The sequence below is a fragment of the Cucumis melo genome, chromosome 12 (genome assembly GCF_025177605.1).
Source record: "Cucumis melo cultivar AY chromosome 12, USDA_Cmelo_AY_1.0, whole genome shotgun sequence".
Taxonomy (NCBI): Eukaryota; Viridiplantae; Streptophyta; class Magnoliopsida; order Cucurbitales; family Cucurbitaceae; genus Cucumis; species Cucumis melo.
Window position 1 is genome coordinate 26,908,015 of NC_066868.1, and position 17,881 is coordinate 26,925,895.

Below are 17,881 nucleotides of genomic sequence, written 5' to 3' on the forward strand. Positions count from 1 at the left end.
TTATTTGTCAACAAATTATATTAATTAAGATAGCATATAATCCCCAGATTCCAAATCTTAATTAAGAATTTGTACGGTGTGGTCCTTTTAATGACTTCATTAGTTTTTATAATTAATGTGTAATCAAAGCCTTTTGGCAGTCCCATTATTTTCAACTTTGAAAAACAATAATTTTCAAACAAAGAAAAAGACTTAATTTTCAAATTCATTTAGGTATAGGTTTTGAAGTTTATGAAAACTTTAAATTTTGTATTAATAATTTTTACTTTTGTGTCTATTAGATTCTTGAATATATTTTTATATTAATTTGAAAGCTAAGACTCCATTCAATGATTTTTACTTTCTAATTGTTAAAAATTAAGCTTATAAATGTATTTTTTTCCCTGCTTTGTTATATGCATATTACCAATATTTTCAACATCTATTTTTAAAAAAAATATTGACTAAGCTTTCAATCTTTTTTAACCGTTGGTAGAAATAAATCTATAGATCAAAAATGAAATAGTTATCGTTCAATTAGGTGGGATGAGTTTCTAACTCACTCGTTGTTAGACAAAAATATAGTTTGCATTTTGACAGTTCAAAAACTACTATCAGCCGTAAACTATAATAATCAATTTCATACTCAAAACGTCCATGTCTGATAGGTGCGATTTTAGAAAGATGGAAAAGAAAGAAAGAAAAAGAAGACCCAGTGTAAAGTGTAAACATGACACCAGCCTAAAAGAAAAGTGGACTTTATTTTTCAAAACATAGAACTTTTTGGTTTTTTTTTTTTTTCTCTTTTACAGTAGAGGGTGATCACTTTATTCCAATCCTAGCTAGTTGCAAGAATTCTTTAAAAAAAAACAAAAAAACAAAAAAGAGATTCTAAAAAACCCCAAAATCAAGGAGAAATAGGATGAGAAGGGAGGAATCCAAGAAGGAAACTGCAAACTTAGACAAAAAGCAATATGAGAGTTAACTCTGTTTTCTGAATGATGATACTTTTGAAAATAAATTAAAAACACTTCCCAATTATCCAAAAGAAAAGAAAAGAAAAGAAAAAAACACTTATTCACATCACTAAGCAATGTCAAAAATAATAAAGATCATTCACCTGAGATTACTGCCTCTTTTCCAGCTTGTAAATCACATACACATTTATTTTAGGACCTCCACTTTATGCTCTTTCTTCCTATAATTAAGTAAACTCACTATATCAAATATTAACTGTCTTCATAATGCAACTTTCATTCCCTTATCAACAAAAAGAAAATATTGCGTATTTAGAACTAGTAGAGTTGGACAATTTATATGGTGCAATTCTCTACGTTCTAAGTCCAAAGTTATAGATAATGTGAATTACATCGATACTTGATTTTTCTAAAACAAAGAATCAAATGGTTGTTAAACACTGATTTCCAAACTTCGGTTTGTACTATTTAAGAAACTTTGAGCAAAGATTGCATCGTTAAATTGCAATGTTTTCCCCATTTTTGTAGGCAGGAAATTTGAAGAGATGCAGTAATGACTATACTGTTACACACATATATATAGATATGAAAGAGGGTACAGAGATTGTATTTCATATCATCAGCTTCTAAATGAAGGAACTTTGTCCGATTCTTTTTGTTACTCTTCTTTATTTTTTATATAAAGTTGATATGGGGGAAAGACTTTCTTGTTAATTCCTTCGGTTCTTTCTCAGAACCCTTTTATCCTCTCTTTTTTTCTTTTTTTGGCCTTTTATTTTAAATGCTTCTCTTCTATTGAGGAAAAGATTCTCTCTTCGTGTTAACTCTGGAAATAACTGAAGGATCATAAGAGAAAACCATACTCTTGAAGTCTTTTTATTCATTTATTAACTGAAATTTCATGAAAGAAAAAGAAATGAAAGAATACAAGCCATCCACCGCAAAAAGACTTAAAATCGAACAGATTTATAATGTCAGTAGTTAATCATTTATACACTGGTTGCTCGTCAAGATCAACACAGCATAATCTGAACATTTGTTTAGGACTTGATACTACACGTCGAAAAGATTGAGAAAAAATCAGTCGAATCTCAAAGCCATGGAACTTATTTTAATTTCTTGATCTTTCATAGCGGAGCCTCTTTGAACGCGTCTAAAACCAACTATAGAGTTGAAGCATTTTCTCATAACTACAATGTTGCAAGGACTTCCCCCACTTAATTCTTTTTCTTTTAGCATTATATGATCCATGTTTAAAACTCCCATTCATCACAAGCTTTACACTTTAAGTGAAATCGTTTTAAGAACCGTTTTAAGTGAAACAAAACAACTCATCGCTTAAAAACGTTTTAAGTGAAATCGTTTTGATGATAACAACAAAGTCCGAAAGCAAACCTTCCTACTGTTAAAACAATGAAGGAGCCAAACTGGCAAAAATAGCCCAGAAAAGTTCCCCTTATAAACAAAAAATTCATCAAGTTGATGAACTTTTGTAGACTATAAACATCAAACAAACAGTATATGCTGGTGCAGCCATCATCATCTACCAACAATTCTGGTTCTCCCCATCTCTATCTCAATAATTCAAATAGATTTTTCCGTTTTACAATCTGTTGTTCATCCAATCAATAATGTCTTTCATAATACTCTGTCTTTCTGGTTCAAATAAGAGATCATGTAGGAAACCTTCAAGCAATTTGATGGATTTGTCGGTTGAGGATGCTTCTTTGTAAAGTTTTTGGGAGGCTGTTGGATCAGTTACTTCGTCTGCAGTGCCGTGTAGAACAAGGAACGGAACACTTATTTTGCTCAAATTCTGCTGCAAGTATGAAGAGATCTTGAGAATTTCGTAACCGGTTCTTACACGGATGGCTCCTGTGTAGACTAGAGGATCCGAATATTTGGCAACCAATGCATCTGGGTCTCGTGTCACTGGAAGGGTCGTCTTGTTTGCGGAACCAACTTGGAGTGTTGGCAACAATAATGAAACTATGGGGGCAAGGACCTGCAACCAGATAGCATTTTCTTTAAGATAGCAATCCAATGCCAATCAGACTAACAAATGTTCCATTACTTAAAGTCGCTCCATCTTGGATTCAATTTCCTTCCACCCAATTATTTACCTCAAAACCAATAGTAACAAAAGCTCCCTAAAGGAAACTCTTTCTAGCAATTTCTGTGCACTTCACTTGAGTGGATAATAAAATTGGTTCTATCCAAGAGACAGGTTTTAAAGGAAGAGTTTTACTCACCGTATAGATGGGGTGAGATGGCTGAACTCCAACTGCTGGTGATGTAAGAACCACTCCTGATATGCAAGATCCGATACTAGGGTCGAGCACCGCCTAAAGGAGTAAACTGAGCAATTTAGAAACCGAAGAATGTATAGAAATCCTAAGCATGCTATCATTTATAGGTAGGTCATACCTTGAGAACAATGGCTCCTCCTGTGGAATGTCCAAATAAGAAACAAGGCAAGCCCGGGTAATCAGCCAAAACCTTCTGAAGATATGATTTCTGCAATATTTTCCAATAGAAATTATCATCACGAAACTGGGGAAAAGCTCACAAATAGTAGATGATGGCAATCAAAACATACCACATCAAAAACAGCATCATCAAGAGAATGAACATAAGCATGCAATCCGTCACTCCCACCGTGACCTGTAAAAGAGTGGAGAGTTTCAAATCAATGTCACTCATGACTGCAGCAGAAGATTTGACAATGGAATGGACAAGAGCAGATTTAAGATCCCCAAGACCCAACGTTAGACGCTTTCGATAGCAATGCAAGCAAAGCACTAGCACTAGAAGCCATGAAACAGTTTAAGAGAAAGGCTTCTAGGTGTTTTAATTCACGTCAAGATGCTTTCTTTCTTGAGTGAAAATTTGTCAAGGTGGGCCATGCATTGCTCGACTTCGTGTATAAATGCATAAAAGTTATCGAAGGGTCTCGGCCGATCTTCCAAAGGTTAACCCTCCTTTCTAGTAAAATTACACATATTATCACACAGCCTCAGATAACAATCTTACTCTATAAAAGGGAAGCTTCACATGTTACTCTATGGCACCGGCATCCCAAATGCCTTATGTCCTGCAACATCCAAATATAGATGCATTGTTGAAGAATTGAAATCTCTAGACTAAGGAAACAGTAATTATAAAAGAAAACAGCAAAATGTCTTTATTTTGAAGGATTTACGGTCGTATCATAAAATACCAGCCTCTCCCATATGAAACCTTCTTTTTTCATTAAATAATGAGTAACTAGTCTTTCGAACAACAAGAAATGGCCACAAAAAGACTAGACCAGCTAAAAAACGAGTCTCCAATCTAGTATAAAAATGGATAATTGCAAAAAAGACTTGCACTCTAATACCTCCAACAAAGTATTACGTCTAATAAAGGATCAAAGATCACTAGTAGAATGTTCGATCTCTCTAAAAACTCTACCGTTCCTCTCACTCAAAGACTCTATGACATTCCACATAAGCAACTGTCTTCCTAAGAACGGCTCTTGCCGCTCTTTAAAGAGTTTGTCTTTTCCAACATTGTATAGCTCTTTGTATAAAAAATACTAGTACGTGCGGGAGAGAATGCGAGACGCCACTGATCAGGAACGTATTCATCAGTGTCGTTGTCCCTATTGCTCCTTGTCATCCTCCTCTTATATACCCCCAAAACTTAATATAAATTACTAAAAATGACTTCAGTCATCAACAGTACTGAAGAAAATAACCCCTTCTAAGTTTCCGATGGTAAATTAATGAAATGAAAATTTGGATCGAATTCAGACTAGTATAAGTTCATGTCAATCAAGTTAGTTGTCCCAGTAGAAAGGTAAAAAGTAATGATCATAGTAATAATAAAGTTAGCACACTTACCAATCCAATCCATGCCAAAAACCTTGTAGCCATTTGCATTTAATTGCTTGGCAAAATCACTGTATCTACCACTGTGACAACAAATTAAAGAGAATTTAATTCACTTTCATTACCATGCAATTAAAAGACCAAAGAAAGCCATATAAATATTTAGAATTTACAAAGCACATACCTGTGTTCATTTAGTCCATGCAAGAGAACCACAAGTCCCCTACGAAAAACACATTATACTATAACAGGTCATTAATACTATTCAAAAAATACGAATTGATTAATATGACTTTATCCTTAACAGAGAAATTAATTAATCCCTAACCTTATCTTAAGAGACACAGGCGTCCACGATTGAGTAAAGATCGTATTTCCTCTTGGGGATTGAAAGAGAAGAAACTCTCTTATTGAAGCCTCATTTTTATCCTTATCCTCAACCACCCTCCTTATTGCCAGAGCTCGTCTCACCGCCACCTCCTGATCCACCGCCGCCGCCGGCAACAAAGAGTTGGTACTGTTAGTACTATTGTTGTTATTACTACTACTACTCTTCCAAGAGACGATTGTCGCCGGAACCCGCACCGTCGGGCATTTCCTTTCTGACTTATCGTCTCTTGGCTTATCCGCCACCGATTGCGCTCGCTTCGGGCCACGGAAAGGAAATAGTAGCAACAAAATGAAGGCATTAACCAACATGATTAAACTCTTCAATGCTCGCATCGACAGCAATGCGTTTATGCGACCGCTCGCACCGGAGGTAAGAATTAGCGACGACGAGGATGAGGACGATAACACCGTGGGATTCCCTTTCACAATTGGCTCCATAGGCATTATTCCGATTCGATATTCGGAAAACCCTCACGTCTCTACCTCTCTCTTTCCCCTCAAGAAAAAATATTTTCTCCTCCCAATAATTCTATTCCTCTTCTCAATCACAATCTTAAACAGAGCAAAATGAGAGATCGAGAAACAGAACAGACAACGACCAAAAAACCGAAACCAAAACTTTCCCTAAAAAATCGAACAATTTGTGGAACGTCCCTAATTATAGCTCTTCCCCCAATTTTAGAAACAAAATCCAAAAACGAGGTAGAAAGAATTTCTTGGAAATCCTGAATTTTGAAATTTACAACAACACACAACAAAGATTACTGCTCAAATATTTTCTCTGTTCTATAGTTCTTACACAACGAAAATGGTGGAAGGAAGAAGAAGAAGAAGAAGAAACTTGAAGAAAGCGGGAAAGTTCCAGAAGGTAATCAAAGTATAAATTAAAAAATTAAGGACGACGAGACTTTGTGGCCCACATGTCCTTTTCAACAAACGACACGTGTTACATATGCGGCGTCGAGAGGCGGTTTCCTGGTCAGAATTTGTTCGGTCGGGTTCCGGAAAATTCGGTAAATCATGTGCCACGTGTAAGTTTACTTGTGGGGTACGTTTATCTTTGCGACACGTGTCGCATGCTTATTTTTTGGGCATTTGTTTTTTCTTAATCGGTTTGGATAAGATGAAGGGTGGGAATGGGGGATTGTCTTGAGACGTGGACATATCAAAAACGTTATTGGAAGGCGTGGCAAATCAAATATATCAAATCGAAGTGATTAGATTTTGGTCGGAGTCTTTGTTTGATTGAGAATGATGGGCCTGGCCCAAAACATAAAGCCCAACCACTATCGATTTCTTCTCCTTCTGCATTTCTGGCCACACATCCATTTGCCCAATCCGAGCTACAAAATAATTTTAAGGCTAATTATAATCAATAAATAAAAAGGAATTTTCTTAAAAATAAAAATAAAAAAATTTGACAAACTATCTACGCTCCATTGAACCAAATCACTAAAAGAAAAAAAATTTTACACTTGATTTTTCTACGAAGTATAAATATTTAAGATGATTTTTCTAATAAAAAATAAGAATAAAGTAGTATTCTAAAAAAATTGTAAATATAGCAAAGTCGGTTAGTGATAAAGTCTATACCAATATTTGCAATATGGTCTATCATTGATAGATTTTATCTGATTTACAATTTTTTTTAAAATGTTGCTATATACTTAACTATTTTAAATCTAATTGCTATATTTGCAACAATCTCATTAATTTAAATTCAAACCATTAGAAATTGTTGCAAATAATTAACAATTATTAGAGTTTTATAGTATATATATTGTATAATATATTATATTACCGATAGAAATTTATCTATCAAATTTTTAGTTTCGTTGTCTATGACGTTATTACATTTTAATGAATAAGATAACACATACATAATATTACAAAACTAATAAAAGAATAAAGTTAGCAATTTTAGGAATAAAAATCAAATCGATGGTGAGAGGTGGATAGAGTGAGTTGAAATTATAGAAAAAGGGGAGGGGCAAATGAGTAATTAAGGTTTTATTCGAACACTTAATAAAGGATGTCAGGAAAATAAATGAAGTTGTTCTCACCAATGCCATGGTGCAGGTTTTTTTTCTCTTTTATTGCCCCCACTTATTTAATTCTTTTTTTTTTTCCTTCTCTTTTTAAAGAAAAATCCCACCTTTAATATGAAAACAAAAATAAATGCATATGTGTGGTGTAAGTGTAATGTAATGTAACATAAACATCAGACGAATTTTCCTTGTCTTTTCTTTTTATTTTCTTGTTCTTAAAGAAAACCTAGTTCGTCTACCATCTAAATTCTCAAGAACAATAATGTCCGCTTCATATTATACAATATTGAATAGTATGGGGTGAGTACTTATCCATTTAGTCAAGTAGTTAATCAACTTCAGATAACCAAATGAAAGGAGCTTGGTTGATTGGTTGATTGGTTGATAGGTGGGGTACGTGGGCGTTTCTCCTAAAACTTAGATTGTATTTGTATATGTATTTGTTAATATTTATGTTACCTATAATTTTGTCCTTGAAATTTAGAGAAATGCAATATATAACTCTTTAAAGACGTGTTTGGGGGCAAGAAGTGAGTTATTATGGTCCTAAGTTATTATAGTTTGATTAGAGTAATTTGTGTTTGTGATTTTAGATTATTTTAATTTGAGTTATAATAGTATATATGTGTTTGGTGTATAAACTATTTTAATTTGATAAAAAAAAATTAAACAATGTAGCAAAGAATAAAAAAAATGATGAATGTCAAATAGTAAAAACAATATCAAATAGTAAACAATGTACCAAAGTTAGAGTTTGAAATAATGTTTACTATAGCTAAACGGAGACTTTAGATAGTATTTACTGTAACAAAAGTTAGTTATTATAGTCTTAGATATTTCCTTTTTTTGTCCCAGAGGGTTTCTTAAAATCTAGAGATATTTCTACTTTAGAATCTGGTTTATTCTCTTTAATAATAAACTATGTTTTCTATGCTCATTAACGAAACTAACACACTATTTATGAACCAAGTAAACTTGCGTGTCATTTCTTTATTGTTTGAAATCTTTTTCATATTCTTTATTTGTCGAATTCATATCATATTCAGGTTATTATACTCATAGATGAAAGAAGTTAAAAGACAAAGAATAATATTTTTCGAAGTTAATAATGTACGTTTATTTTTTAAAAAACGAAATATATATATATATATAGATAGATGCGTTGATGCGAAATGTATAAAATTTCTTGGCTACTTTATTTTGCGAATGTTGAAAAATGGTTGAAGAACCCTTTTTGAAGTTGCCCTTGTTTTGGCTATCAACCTATTATTTGCATCATATTTCAAAGATTAAGCTACTCCAGTTGAGTTAGGATTAGATTGAGGAGACCGTCTTGGAGAGAAAGAGACCGCAGAGTGGGAGGATGATTCTTTATCTTCTGTTTGGGATAGCAAATAGTACGCTCCTCAAGAAGCTCTTTCTCTTTCTAGTAGTTGCTCTCTAGTAGCCGATCTACGACTGAGAAAGATGATCAGGCGGTCGAAAATCAACTCTTTTTCTCTATTGGAATGAATTCCAACTTCTTAAAGAAGGTGTACGTGGAATACAGTGATCACAAAGCAGAGCAAGTGGCTGAAGAAGAGAACCAACCTAGGAGACCATTCTGATCGCCTCTTGAATGATCTTTTCTATAGGTCGAACTACTGTGAGTTGGAGAAGGAAATAATAGGCTTTACAGAGTTTACAGGAGTGGGAAGGGAAGCTCTTTCATTTTCTTCTTTCATTGCTTAAGACATGAATTCAGAGAAAGATCACTGGTCGATCGAAGAAGACCAGCGAAAGGTCCCATTTTTTGAGCTTCTTTCATTATCGTTAATGAGTTCACGCACGTCCTTTTGACTCCTTCATTCCTTTAAGTAGGTCTTTCGCCTATCTTATCTATATCGTCGGAATCGAGCCTTGACTCCTTTTGACATGGAGAAATCTGCTGCGTAAATGGATAGAAAGGCATCATTGAGAGTGGAAAATCCAATCAAAGATATGGAATTTAGAAATAAAGAAGTGAGAACCAAAAAAGAAAAATGATGAATTAAAAAGTCATGGTTTCACATTAGAATAGTTCCTCATCAAAAGTAGATTTTGTTGAAAAGCAATTCATAAAATTTGATAGATACTTAGTGAAAGGAGACAACACCATCCATACATTAGTTTATCTACCCAACCACGTGACTAACTATTTCTCATCGCTTTCATTTCAATCTTTTGTAGTCATATAAGAGAATATGATACATTGTTCGTATAAATATGAAAATCATTACGATTTAATTGATGATCTTTACAAGTAATAGAAGAAAATGAGTGACAACGACGAACTTATTGTTGATATTTGCTTGATTCCAACGTTTATTTACATTTCTTTTTTTAAATACTTTCCTTCATTTCTTTTAATAATGTATTTTACCATTTCTTTAAATTATTTTCAATAATTTTATTTATGTTGTATTATATTCAAAATGATTTGTTAATTCTTTCTTCCAATTCAAGGCTAAAAAATAATAAATATTAATGGTCGAGTACATTGTAAAATATGATTTTATCAACGGAGAAAGAATTAATTCTCGTCCATTTATTTGATTTTTTTCTCCTGTAGTTCTTTTTTTAAAACATCCATGAACCAAAAAGGATAAGTGGATACGCTCGAATATTGCAACTAGATATACCGATTTCATTTTAACACTCTCATCACATCTCCAAGACCAAAAGTGATTCATTGATCAATAAAAAGATGCAAAAAAATGAGCTACAAAGGTCAATAATAGTTTCAATAAGGATTAAAAAACACTTACGAATTGTGAAATAGTAGCAAAGTTATTATAATTACAAAAGGGAGAGTTTTTGGAACAAGATTGGGAAGATATTTAGAAACTTATATCTTCAATCTATATATAAATATATATATATATATATATATATATATATATATATATATATATATGTATGTATGTATATTTATTTGATTTTTGGAGTAAAGATGGAAGATTAAGAAAGTATTGTGAGTTGTAGTTGTAATGACTTGAGTAATACAATTCAATTAATTAAATTAATTAGGACCTATTCCTAAACCTAATTGTTTCAATTACTTTACTTTAATAAAAACAAAAAGTTTCACAAAAGTAATTTCACCTCTTTTTATTCAAAAAGGGGTCTAAATAAAGTTAAATTTATACCCGACCATCTCTCAAAATTAAATCTTTCTCTATAAATCAGAATCCATAATGAATAACTTCAATATAATTTAATATCAAAACACAAATAAATAACTAAATAAAAAGAAGAAGAAAAAATTAGCTTTGAGTCATTAAATTAAATTTTAAAAAAAAAACCAGCAAGAACAAACAAAAAGTTTTGTCTAAATTATACATAAAAGAGAATCCAATTCCTCAATATTCCACATAATCCACTACAAAAAAAATAAAATTATATTCTACACTCCTTTTTACTTTTTCAAACACCTTAATGCAATGACTAAACATATATCAATCACAACACAAACAGCTTTGGATTGGGCAAAATATGTTTAAGGAACAAAGAAATAATATAGATTAAAAATAATATGCATCTTCAACAACTATATACATATATATATATATTATCTTTTATATTTAATTAACATGATTTTTTTTTTATATTTAACTCATATATATATATATTGATATTTTCATATAGCTAATAGTGATATATATGGAAAGAAATTAAATGGGGGGTTTTCTTTTTTAGTTGTGCCAATTGTGTTTCATTGATATCTCCTTGCTTGGACTGTTCAAGTTTAGATTCAATCCCATCAAACTGTTTGGATGACCTAACTCATAGCATTCCTGAAAAGAGCAGAAAAGAAAAGAAAAAACACATACACATGGGGTTATGTGCTTTTGTAGGTTGAATCGTTCGAGTTGAGTTCGTTTGCACTTGTAAATGATATTTGAATGTGATGTTATGATATAACAAAGTGCTTAGAAGGGTGGTAAAAAAATAATAATAAAAGGATATGTTTTGTTAGTAAATTTTAAAATTTTTGTTTATTGAGGGTTTGCTTTGATTATGGGTTTTTATCTTCTTATTTTATGTCTTTTTTCTTTTTCGAATTTTTTGCATGTTAAAATATTATTACCAACCTTCTAATCAGATCTTTAGAAAAGAAAGAAAAAAAATAGAAATATAATGGTAGATTTCAATAGTTTAAGTTCTAAAACGATTTTCAAAAGATTTTTTTTATTAAATACAAATAGTATATTTCAATAACACAGGTTAACATTTAAAAACAAAACTTAAAATCAAATCATTTTTGTGGTTTTTTTTAAAGAAATTATTATAATTTATTTACAAAGTAAAAACAAAGATCAAATTTTAATAATCGTAAGTAAAAAAAACAAAAAATAAAATAAAAAGAAGAATTTTTTTTTCCTTCCAAAAATTCATGTTCCAAAAGCAAAAAGCTAGTAAAAAAAATTATATAAAAAAATGGTTAAGCCTTAGAGATCAAGAAATCAAATGTATGCAATTATATTAAAGAACATAATAAAAAAAGGTCAAATATTATATAATAAACTATGCTATATTTTTATATAGGAAATGTATAGAAAATTAGATAAAACCAAAATTTGCATTAGTGAAGAAAAAAAAACCTTACCTCTGATTGATTTTCTGATCCAAATACATTAGCATTTCCTGGAGAGCCTTGCTCCCATGCTCTTCTAAAACAATAAATTTATAACATAATCATATAATCATAAAATCATAATCATAATCATCTATTTTGTTATGTTATAATTTTCTGTATAGAAATAATTAGTTAATTAGTAATGAGTAAGAGAACATATAAAACAAATAAAGCCAAATATTTATATCTTATAATAAACAAATGATATAGTGAATGATTTGAATATATATATACAATAATTATTGTAAACTATATAGTATATATATATATATATATATATATATGCAGTAAATTAAATCCAAAATTCATATCACATATACATGTCTTTTTGGGGTAATGCTAGCATGTGAGACTATATACAAAAGCTGATTATATCACTAATTTTAAAAGGAAAAATGGCATAGCAAAAGACTGCAGTTCTTGTGTGCCACTTACATTATCATAATTGTGTAAAGCTGGTTCTTAGTTTTTTTTTCTTTCTTTCTTTCTTATCTTATCTTTTCTTTGCTATAACCAAAAGAAAAATAAAAAAATCCTAATCCCATTAAAAGATAAGTTTTATTAGTGAATGGCCGGTAGATTGAAGGCATGTATAAACCAGGTTTAACTCAACTGATAGTAGCATGTGTATACGATCAACCTTGAGAGCATAAGTTGGATTCCTCAACTCCTAGATACGTTTAAAAAGAATATGAAACTAGTCGACTTTCAAAATGGTAATTTTTGGTGCAGTATCTACTAAGAGCTATACATTTGGTTTTGACCGCCAGTAAAGGCTGCATTTAAACCTATACAATACAATAACAAGCTAAGAAACCTACTATTTCGTGCTACCCACTAACTTTATACAAATGGACTAAAGAAAAAACCTCTTTACAAATCACAAACATAATGAACATATATCAATATTTAGTGAATATTATTCAAAGAAAAGTGAGAAAAGGAAATAGTAAGGGGAAGGTAAAGCTGCCAAACACAACAAAGCTTAACTCTTCTTCAAAAAGATTTATATATGTGTGTGTGTATACAAAGTTTGAATTTTTTTTACAGAAAAAAGAACATATAGTACCAAAGGAAGAGACATAAGAGACCAGGAAATTAATGGAGAGAGAAGAAAAAGAAATTACCTTGAAGAGTTACTGTGGTTATTAATGGACGAAGGAGTTGAAATTCCATTATTAAGATGAGGAAGAGGATGATCCAAAGACGATGGATTATTAGTAAAATTTCTTCTATGATTGAGCAAACAGTTAGCTTCATGATGTGGGGTTGGTGTAGCAGGCAAGAAATCTTCTTCCCCAGACCCTTCTGAGATCATATTACATTACATTCACATAAATTACCACTTATTTCGTTTCTTTAAATAAATAAATAACATTAAAATTGATACCCTAGAAGGAAAAAAAACCTCTTTTTAAATCATTATAAAAGCCAAAATGAAAATAGTTTAACCTATATAATGTTTGTATTATTATTAACCTCAAAGTTAAAAGGGTTGAGGTTTGATTAATACATATTTCACATATCGTAAAAAAACGAATTTATGTGAGTCTGAAAAAAAGTCGTCATAGAAAGAACCATTTAATGTAACGTAGTAGGAACATTTTATAACTCTTTCATGGAAGGTTAGTAATGGCATTTACACACTCTCTTCTATTGAAGTTAAAGGTTTCAATTCTTTATTCTTTGCGATTGTTTTACTTTTGTTTTTTCGGTTTACAACAATCCCTTTTAAATGTTTTATGGCAATGTTACTAAAGGCTTGACTCCGAACTCGAGGTGGTTTCTAATGTTCGATTTTTCTTTACCTTTCGTGTTGACTTTTTTCGATAAAAATGAGTAAAGCAAAGAAATTGGTATTGTCTTCCCAAGCCAGAAACATTTCTTATAGCTAGGTCTTTTTAAGGCCTAAGAAAAATGTTTGGCATTCTATAATGTTGTTTGATGATGATGATGATGGGTATTGTACTATATTTATAGTGGATGCATGTGGAATGAGAATTAATTTCCATGCAAGACACAAGGTATAACATTAAATTTAAAGTGGGTGAAGAATTTTTATTAAAAAGAAACACATACACACACGAACAATTTCTTCTTCTTTATTCTTATTGAACTCAAAAAGAAAGAAGAGAAGGAGAGATTGTTTTATTATTATTATTATTATTATTAATATTGTTATTATTTCTTTTTGGTGATTTCTAAGGAATTCGAATTTTATACCTGAAGAAGCTGTTTGTTTGTCGGTGTTTTTAACCGTACGATACATCTGAAAAAGAAGACAAAAAATAATTTCTCACATATTAAAAAAAAAATACACATTTTCAAAAAAAATAAAATTGATAATACAGCTGACATGAAAGTTAGAACAAAAATAATGGAGTTTAAGAACATTATTACTGTTAATAAAACAAAAACGTGAAAAAGATCAAAACTTTGAAGGACCCATTTAGAAATAAAACTGAAAATGAAATGATTTGGTTATTATGGAGTTGTGAAATTATAAAGCTAAAGATTTTGGAAAATGGGGATTAAAAAATGTTATTATTGTGTTTTTTCTTTTTTGAGTTTGGAAAGTAAAAATTTTTTTTTGGGGAAATGGTTATGTATTATTGAGAAATGATGTGAAATTTTATCTCTCTTCTTCTTCTTTTTTTTCTTTTTTTATCTCTCTCTCTCTCACTCTAAAAGGATAAAAATTGTCCTGTTTTGTAACAACATTCAGACTTTTCTTCACCTTCTGAATCATTCATTCATTCATTCATTTTCATTTTCATTCATTTCTCTCAATCTTTGATAACTGTGCCACAGGGATTCCTTCTATATAGAGAGAGAGAGAGAAAAAAAAGGGTTGTTTTATTTTTTTATTTAAAAAAAACCATAAAAAGAGAAACTTTTTACAAGGGAAGAAGAAGAGATCTCAAATGGGTTCAATTAAATTTCAAGACTAAGATATGGGTTTTCAATTAAATTACCTGTAAATGGCTCTTCACATGAGCTAGAGTGAGATCCTTCACATCCATTAGCTCCAGCACTGATTTTGGAGTTGCCCCTAATCATATATTAAAAAAAAACAATTCAATTATTTTCATATTCAATTAGTCAATTTAAACATATATAGCTTAGTAAATATATACTTCAATAGCTTATCTCACACTCTGCTATATATTGCATATTGTTAAACCCAACAAGAAAAAAGAAACAAGAATCTCTGTCCAGTATCCAACGTCATTTACTCATCAATTAATATAAGTAATTGCTGGTTGAACTACTTTTTTCCATCACACTTCAGCCTAAATTCTCGGGTTTTGACCCGACAAGATGAATTTCTTATCAAACTTTTGAGTTTAGTTGTGATTTAATAAATGAGTGAAATCGAGAGAGGGCGAGATAGAAAGTACTTTCATGGCCACCAAGAAGTTCGACAGCACGAATGAAACGAGCATGAAGAGAAGAAGTCCAACGCATCCTTGGAGCCCTAGCATTTCTTCGACTTTGAATCCTTGGCATCAACAATCTCGATCTATTATTACTATAATTACTTGAAAAATCCGAAACCCCAAAATGAAGACTTTGTTGATTTTGAAAAACAAACTGATGATTCTGATTTTGATGATTAAAATTCTGCTCTTGGTTTCTCAAACCCTCCATTGTTATCCCATTATACCTCCCTACTGCCTCTTGTTGTTGTTGAAATGCCCTAAAACTCAAACACGGTGGTGGCGACGTCGACGACGTTGTCGGTTGTTGGTTTCGGTTGAAATACCTTGAAGAAGACAACAACCCATTATTGTAAACTGGAATTCCTCTAATGGGTCGGAACCGATCCGTCGAAACGTCGATCGCCGACGTTGAATTATTAGACAGAGAGAGCTCGGTGTCGACTTGCTGTACTTGCATTTGTTGCGGCCAAATATCAAATGAAAGAGATTGATTAGATTTTGGAGGGCTAATTTGAAGAGATAGATCAGGAACAATAGTGCTTTTCTCCAACATTTTTTTTTTTTGGGGGGGAGTATTTACAATTTTTGAAGAAGAAAAGGCAAGTAAAGATCTAGTCTTTATGTAGGAAAGTAGAGGAATTTTTGCAAAATAGCAAAGAGGAAGTGACGGCCGGGGATTTAAAAGATGAAGCTTTTTGAAGTGGGTTTTGTTTAGTTCTTTGTTTTCAGAGTAAATCAAAGAAGTAAGAACAAGAACAATAAGAACACACAAGAGAGAAAAGGAGTGGTTTTTTTCTTTCTTTGCTTTTTTTTTTTTTTTTTTTTCCTTTTGGTATGGATGAGAAAATTGATGAGTCAGAAAGTGAAAGGGGGTTAAGTAAAAGTTTTAAAAGAAAGAGAAAAATTAGGTTAGAGAGATAGGGGGAAAAGGAAGGAATTTTGTGTTCTACAAAACAAACAAACATCCTTGAAGGTTTAGAGAGAGAGAGAGAGAGAGAGAGGGAGAGGGAGAAATTCCAAAAAAAAGAAAGAAAAGAAAAAAATGGAGAGAGTATGTATAGGAAAATGACAGTTGAACAAAGAGAGACTGTGTGAAAGTCTCTATCTTTCCTTCTAATTTCTAATTATTTCTATTTTTCTCTCTTTATCATGAAATTATTTATCTTAATTTGATCTGATTTTTTTAATAAATAATAATAATAATAATAATCCTTAGTCTTAGGAGGAGGAAAAAAAAATACCCTTTTTAAAGATGGTCACCCTTTTGCTGCTCTTTGCATTTTGACTGCCCAAAACACACACCACTTAGATGAGAGAGAGAGAGAGAGAGAGAGAGAGAGAGAGATTTGTGAATTTTTCTCTCTCTTGATTTGTTTGTCATGTTCCAACAGAAAAACTTGTTAAACTAATGTGTGTGTGTATTACACACATATATATATTCAAGACAGTGATGAAATGATAGCACTTGAACAAATCTTATTTAGGTTATATATATATATATGAAATTGATGGATTATAAGTACAAACTCCAACCCTCAAAACCTTAAACTTAATTATTTTCTTTAGATAATTTAATATCTTACTTTAAAGTTGATCTTATAAATTTTATATCGAGTGAGTTATACTCATGTTACTATTCTTTTTGTTCTTCTCTATGGTTATTTCATTTTCTCTTTTTCAATTATAGTGTAGTATTTTCTTATTTCTTCATTTGCAAACAAATGATATCTCAAATTATAAATACACATTAATTATCTCAAATATAACCGTATTAACTTTTTGGAAAAAAAAGGTTTGTTAATTAACTTGATCCAAATTAACTATTTTTTTTTTTATTGAGAAGTTGGATGGAAATTTAGAAAGAATGGTTATTTTTGTGCTATTATATCTTTTTCTTTTCTACAAATTAAAATAAGAACTTATTCTAAATGGTTACGTATGGGTGTTGCTTTGATACCACGAATACTTTATATATTTCGTGTATTATAAGGCTTATATTAAAAGTGGAAAATTCTTATTTTCAAAAGATATACATACCCCCCTTTGAAGATCATATTACCCCAAATATTTGTATACAAATTATCATTAAAATAAATGTGTAATTATTTGAGGTTGAGAGCCAAACAAAATCCAAAGCTAATTAGGGTTTAAATACATTAAAAGTGACAGATGTGATCACTAAACCCAATAAGATAATGCTGAAAATGGGATGTTAGAATTAAAGAAATAATGGAAGAATATTTTAGGAAAAATAATGGTGGGTGTAATTGTCAAGAACAATGATTAATTAGTGGACCCATTGACCTCAAATCTAAAGAGAGAAAAGAGAGAGAGAGAGAGAGAGTCTTAAAGGGTTGTTTGTTCTGATTCATATGGTTGTGGAAATTGGAATGAAAAGAGAAAAAAAGAAATAAACCCTAAATCTAGTTTTGAATAATATAATTATTTATTTTGTAAATTTGCTTTCCAAATATTCTCTTCAAAATCCATAGGCCAACCCCTTTGTGGAGAGCAT

At 31.1% G+C, this 17,881-nt stretch overlaps 2 protein-coding genes across 3 annotated transcripts; both read right to left on the reverse strand.

The window, feature by feature from the left end:
* Positions 1-2,266: 2,266 nt before the first annotated feature.
* LOC103504541 (uncharacterized) lies at positions 2,267-6,438 on the reverse strand. Its single transcript, XM_008468888.3, has 7 exons — positions 5,157-6,438; positions 5,013-5,051; positions 4,841-4,911; positions 3,556-3,620; positions 3,384-3,473; positions 3,209-3,301; positions 2,267-2,961 (listed from the first exon to the last, which is right to left on the reverse strand). Exons 1-7 carry the CDS (start codon positions 5,660-5,662, stop codon positions 2,560-2,562), a joined length of 1,266 nt encoding a protein of 421 aa, XP_008467110.1. The 5' UTR covers positions 5,663-6,438; the 3' UTR covers positions 2,267-2,559.
* A 4,330-nt stretch (positions 6,439-10,768) lies between these two features.
* On the reverse strand, positions 10,769-16,383 carry LOC103504451 (transcription repressor KAN1-like). 2 transcript variants are annotated; one of them, XM_008468822.3, is made up of 6 exons: positions 15,325-16,383; positions 14,899-14,975; positions 14,147-14,192; positions 13,051-13,231; positions 11,894-11,957; positions 10,769-11,081 (listed from the first exon to the last, which is right to left on the reverse strand). In XM_008468822.3, the coding sequence occupies exons 1-6, from the start codon at positions 15,917-15,919 to the stop codon at positions 10,980-10,982; spliced, it is 1,065 nt and encodes a 354-aa protein (XP_008467044.2). In that variant the 5' UTR covers positions 15,920-16,383; the 3' UTR covers positions 10,769-10,979. The 2 variants fall into 2 exon arrangements, with proteins under 2 accessions (XP_008467044.2, XP_008467092.2); XM_008468870.3 differs by having other exon boundaries at positions 11,894-11,954; positions 15,325-16,351.
* Between the last annotated feature and the right edge of the window lie 1,498 nt (positions 16,384-17,881).